We start from the raw sequence: 4,237 nt of genomic DNA, 5'->3' as shown, positions 1-4,237 counted from the left end.
AATTTCCCAAAACCCAAAAGTTGTGTTGGGTCGAAAAATCGAAAGCCCCCGAAATTCGAAATTGGGTTTTTAACTTTTAAGGGTTCGCAAAATAAAGGTAACTTTTGTAATATTAAAATTTGTTGCCCACTTTAAAGGGTTTAAAGATTTGAAACCCCATTCACGAAAAAACCCTTTTTTATTTTTTTGGCTTTAGCCCCCCCTTGAAAATGTTTTAATTTTAAAAGTAAAATTTTTTCCGTAAAAAGAACAAACCCGGAAAAAAAAGTTTTAGAAAGTATGTTCAGAACAAACGGTTTAAAAGATAGATGAAAAAAATATTCCCAACTTTTTTGGGTTTTGAATAAATAGTTTTTTTAAAAATTTAATTTTTTACCCCCTCCCTTTGTTTCGAAGTAAAATCAATTTTTTCTCAAATTTTCAATTAAAAAAAAAACCAAAGTTTGGAAAATTTCTTTTGTAAACCCCCATTCGATCGGGGAAAAAAATTTTTTTAAATATTAATCATGTTTTACCCTTTACCCTTTTTTCCTGTAGAATTTTTAAACGGGCACTGAAACGAGACTAACACTAATGTTAATAAATATCTTTTGGGCCCATTTTTCCCGAAAATGCTAAAAAACCGAATGTTTTGGGGTTTTTCACCAATAAATAGAAATATGTAAAACTTGGAAATTTTTCAAAAATTTAAAATGGGCGGGGGAGGGGGGGAATTTTAACAGGGAATAACCCTATATTTTTTTAAAAATTTTACTAAAAAAAATTTAATTTTTTGGCCCGATTTTGGGAAAAAAGAGGGGACAAATGGGGCCCCTATAAATCCCCAAAAAATTTTTTTTCCAGGGAAAAAAAAAAACCAAAAAATTCAGGGGAAAAAAAAACTAAAACATCTTTAAAGGTAGTAAAAAATTTTAAACCCAGTTTTTCCAAAAAAGGGAAGAAAAATTTTTTAAATATTTATATGCTTCAAGCAAAAATTTTTTAGTACAAAACACTGAAACAGATAGTTTTGAAACTTTTTTATTTGTCTTTTTCCTTTCCCCACGAAGGGTTTTCCCATTTTTGGTGCCCAATAATTTTTGAAAACCCTTGCATTTTGAAATTTCCCATTTTCTTTTTATCCCCTTTTAAATTTTTATTACGTATTTTTTAAATATTGATTGACCAAGCCCAGGGCCCCCTCTCAGATGACCATAAAAAAAAACCTTTTCCCTTTGGGGTTTTTCCCCTTTTGAAAAACCTGGAAAAACAAAAAGTTGAGTTTAAAATCCCCTTTCCCCTTTTAAATTCAGGTTTTCTAAGGTGGGGGAAATTAAAGGGTTTTTTTAAAACACTTTTTCCAAAAACTTCAAAATTTTTTTAATTTTCAATCATATCAGTATAAATATATATTTACAACAATTCGATCCTGGGCGTCTCTTTAGACAACACAGTGCACATTTCGAATTTCATTTTTTGAACTGATTAAGAAAGACTCGGGAATTCTCTCTACAATATTTCAGGCAGTTGAAAGCAATTTGTACATGGAAATACATGTATATATAAATTTCATGTTTCTGTTACGAGTGTCAAAAGAAAAATAATTGATGAAGAATAATAGTACAATACTTACAAAGAATATGGACTTCAACAGTGCTTCTACTAGAACCGTTCTGTTAGTCTCTCGGTTGAGTTCATTGTATTAGTAACAAGGACACGTATAATTTCCTTGGTACATCTTTTCCGTCTCAAGAATTTGGCAGTGTTCTATTGAAGTCACTGGCGCATGTGTTTTGTTTCCCATTGATAAGTTGGCAAGGGGCTTACTATTGCTATAACAATCCAACAACAGTTGTTCGTTTTGTATGATATATATATTTCCAGACACATTTTGCGAGTCATACCTGAGTATTGGTACAGTAGGAGGATCTTCAAACAAATAATGATAAGTTTGTTGATACTAAAACGATTTATTGAAAAAGACACAAATAGGAATGAATAAGAAAATAATTAAATTTTATAAATAGCCGCATATACAATGTTCAAAACCTTGCTTATACGTCTTATTTCAATCCGCATACATATTGTTAATTTGTAAATGAATAACACGTAGTATTTTCATCGAACATGTTATTATCTTAATGTAATTGTTTTATTATTGCTGAATACTTTAACTACTCTGTTATAACAAGTGTTAAGTTCAAACTTACATAATACTTTGACATTTATAGACACAGAGTCATTTCTTTCTAATTGTATGGACTGACATGTACATAATCTATCAGTGTCAGACATTGCCCGCCAAGTCAACGTATTTGTCGCACTTTCTGTTGTAGATGAGCTGCCAGAACTAGTATAAATTTCATTATCAAAACATCTAGTCCATGTCAACAATGGCTTTGGATTTCCTCCGGTAATTTTGCAAGTTAAAGTACCTGTGTTGTTTTCAATAGCATAATAAATTCCATTTGAGAGAAATTCATTTATCATTAGCGTTGAATCAGGTGGATCTGAAAGAAAAAAATGAAAATATGAATGGAAATGTGAATAAAAAGTATTAATTGAAACAAAAAATAAAACAGAAAACAATATATAAAAAATAAAATCAAAGTTTATAAGTTAATTTATGGCCATGATTGATGAAAAAGTATAAAGTTATGTTTTATTAAGGTAAAATTGAAAAAAAAAAGAATCCCCAGAGAAGGCTCAAAACGGCAAAAATTGAAAATATTGCATACTCAGTTTGATTGAGTCTGTTACACTTACATGTGACATTAAGTGATATTAAACTTGATGATATTTCTTCCTTTTGCACTTCCGACTTGATGACAATACAATAAAGTTTCCATCCGTTGTATGTTCTGCTAGGTTTGTTAATAAGAGTACTCTCCGCTGAAGTCAAACCGATAATGTTGGTTCTATTTGTTTGCTCTCCAGTTAATTGCAAATGGCTGCGATCCTTTAAAATCCATTGAATCTCAGGAATCGGTCGGCTGTAAGAAGTGTTGCAAGTAAACGTTGTGGTTTTGTTTTCAGAAATCTGTATAGACTTCGCAATTGGTGAGATTGTCAATGTTTTAACTGGAACTTAAATTAAATGATACATAATAAGATTTTTATAATTTACTCTTTAAATAGAAATGTGTAACTATTTTGAAATATGTCCATGTTTTGGTCGGCCTTATGACCAAAAGCATTTTAACCAAAGCTTCGTTTAGTGTGGATTGTTCGTTAAAAGTATAAGTATTTTTAAAAGGCGCCGATATTAGTGATAAGTTATTTTTTATTTAAAAATGCATTCATATCAATATTATAATAAGGCAATTTACTTTTAGTTTTGTTTTACCTCATTAGACATAAATAGTTGGAGTTTGAAATAGGACATTGTAAGTAAAATACTCTTATTTGTGTAGTGAAGAGTGCCTTTTATGTTTAAAAGCCATGTCGAAAACTAAAATAATATATAAATAGCATTTCCATTTAACATTCTGATTGTCAGGTAATTTACCATTTATTTCCATTAGGAAAAGACCGATAAAGTCAATGAATGATTATTCAAGAATTAGATGATTTATAATATATGTACCTTTGATAAATAAAGATGCACGTTGCTTGACGATTTCTGTCATAAAAGTAACTGCACAAAACCAGGAAGTATTGTGATCGGCACTTGAAATATTTGGTATTGGTAAAGTTATGATTGTTACGCTCTGATAATCTTTTTCACAAGTGCACGGTGTTTCGTCATTTGGTATGAGATCACTACAATCATGTGTTGCAAATTGGCAAATTTTGCTCTCATCTTTCCGTCGCCATCCAATTCGTAACCCTGTTCCATTGTGAACACATTTGAAGGAAACGTTGCTTCCCTCAATACCATCAATAACTTCTGGAGTTATCACGATTTCATTTGAAAGGGTTCCTTAATCGTGAACAACGAAATTTTAGCACAACATTTTAATATTTGTAAATTTGGAATCAGCAGATAATTTTCTTAAATAAATAATAGAAAAACTTCCATGATTGAAAGCATGTGTCGTATCAGCCTTAAAATTGTGCATGAAGTTGTGTCGGTGAACTTTTATCGAATTAAATATATCTTATATTTAACTGCAAACAAAAGAGAAATAAACACAAATACTGAAGTTTTAAATAACATTAGGTTTTAAGAATTAAGAAGTAAGATTGAAATAAACAGTACGTTTCATGCAAGTATTTAAGACATGCTGTTATTAAATAAAGTTGTTATGATAGTATC

General features: G+C 30.2%; 1 protein-coding gene across 1 annotated transcript; it reads right to left on the bottom strand.

Annotated features, from left to right (window-relative positions):
• Positions 1 to 1,681: 1,681 nt before the first annotated feature.
• LOC132741545 (nephrin-like) lies at positions 1,682 to 3,817 on the bottom strand. Its single transcript, XM_060729734.1, has 4 exons — positions 3,715 to 3,817; positions 2,746 to 3,066; positions 2,190 to 2,489; positions 1,682 to 1,908 (listed from the first exon to the last, which is right to left on the bottom strand). The coding sequence occupies exons 1-4, from the start codon at positions 3,815 to 3,817 to the stop codon at positions 1,682 to 1,684; spliced, it is 951 nt and encodes a 316-aa protein (XP_060585717.1).
• Positions 3,818 to 4,237: the final 420 nt, after the last annotated feature.

Source organism: Ruditapes philippinarum, unplaced genomic scaffold (genome assembly GCF_026571515.1).
Source record: "Ruditapes philippinarum isolate M1 unplaced genomic scaffold, ASM2657151v2 ctg696_1_1_1_1, whole genome shotgun sequence".
In the NCBI taxonomy this organism is placed as follows: Eukaryota; Metazoa; Mollusca; class Bivalvia; order Venerida; family Veneridae; genus Ruditapes; species Ruditapes philippinarum.
Note: the sequence above shows the minus strand (reverse complement) of the source record. Positions and strands in the feature narration are given on the sequence as shown.

Bases quoted from the DNA above. Each gene is read 5' to 3' on its own strand.
- LOC132741545 (XM_060729734.1), bottom strand. From the start codon at position 3,817: ATGGAACAGGGTTACGAATTGGATGGCGACGGAAAGATGAGAGCAAAA. The intron at 2,490-2,745 runs GTAAGTGTAACA...TTTTTCTTTCAG, and splicing joins AATATCACTTAATGTCACAT to ATCCACCTGATTCAACGCTA. The intron at 1,909-2,189 runs GTAAGTTTGAAC...ATTTGTTTGAAG, and splicing joins TATAAATGTCAAAGTATTAT to ATCCTCCTACTGTACCAATA.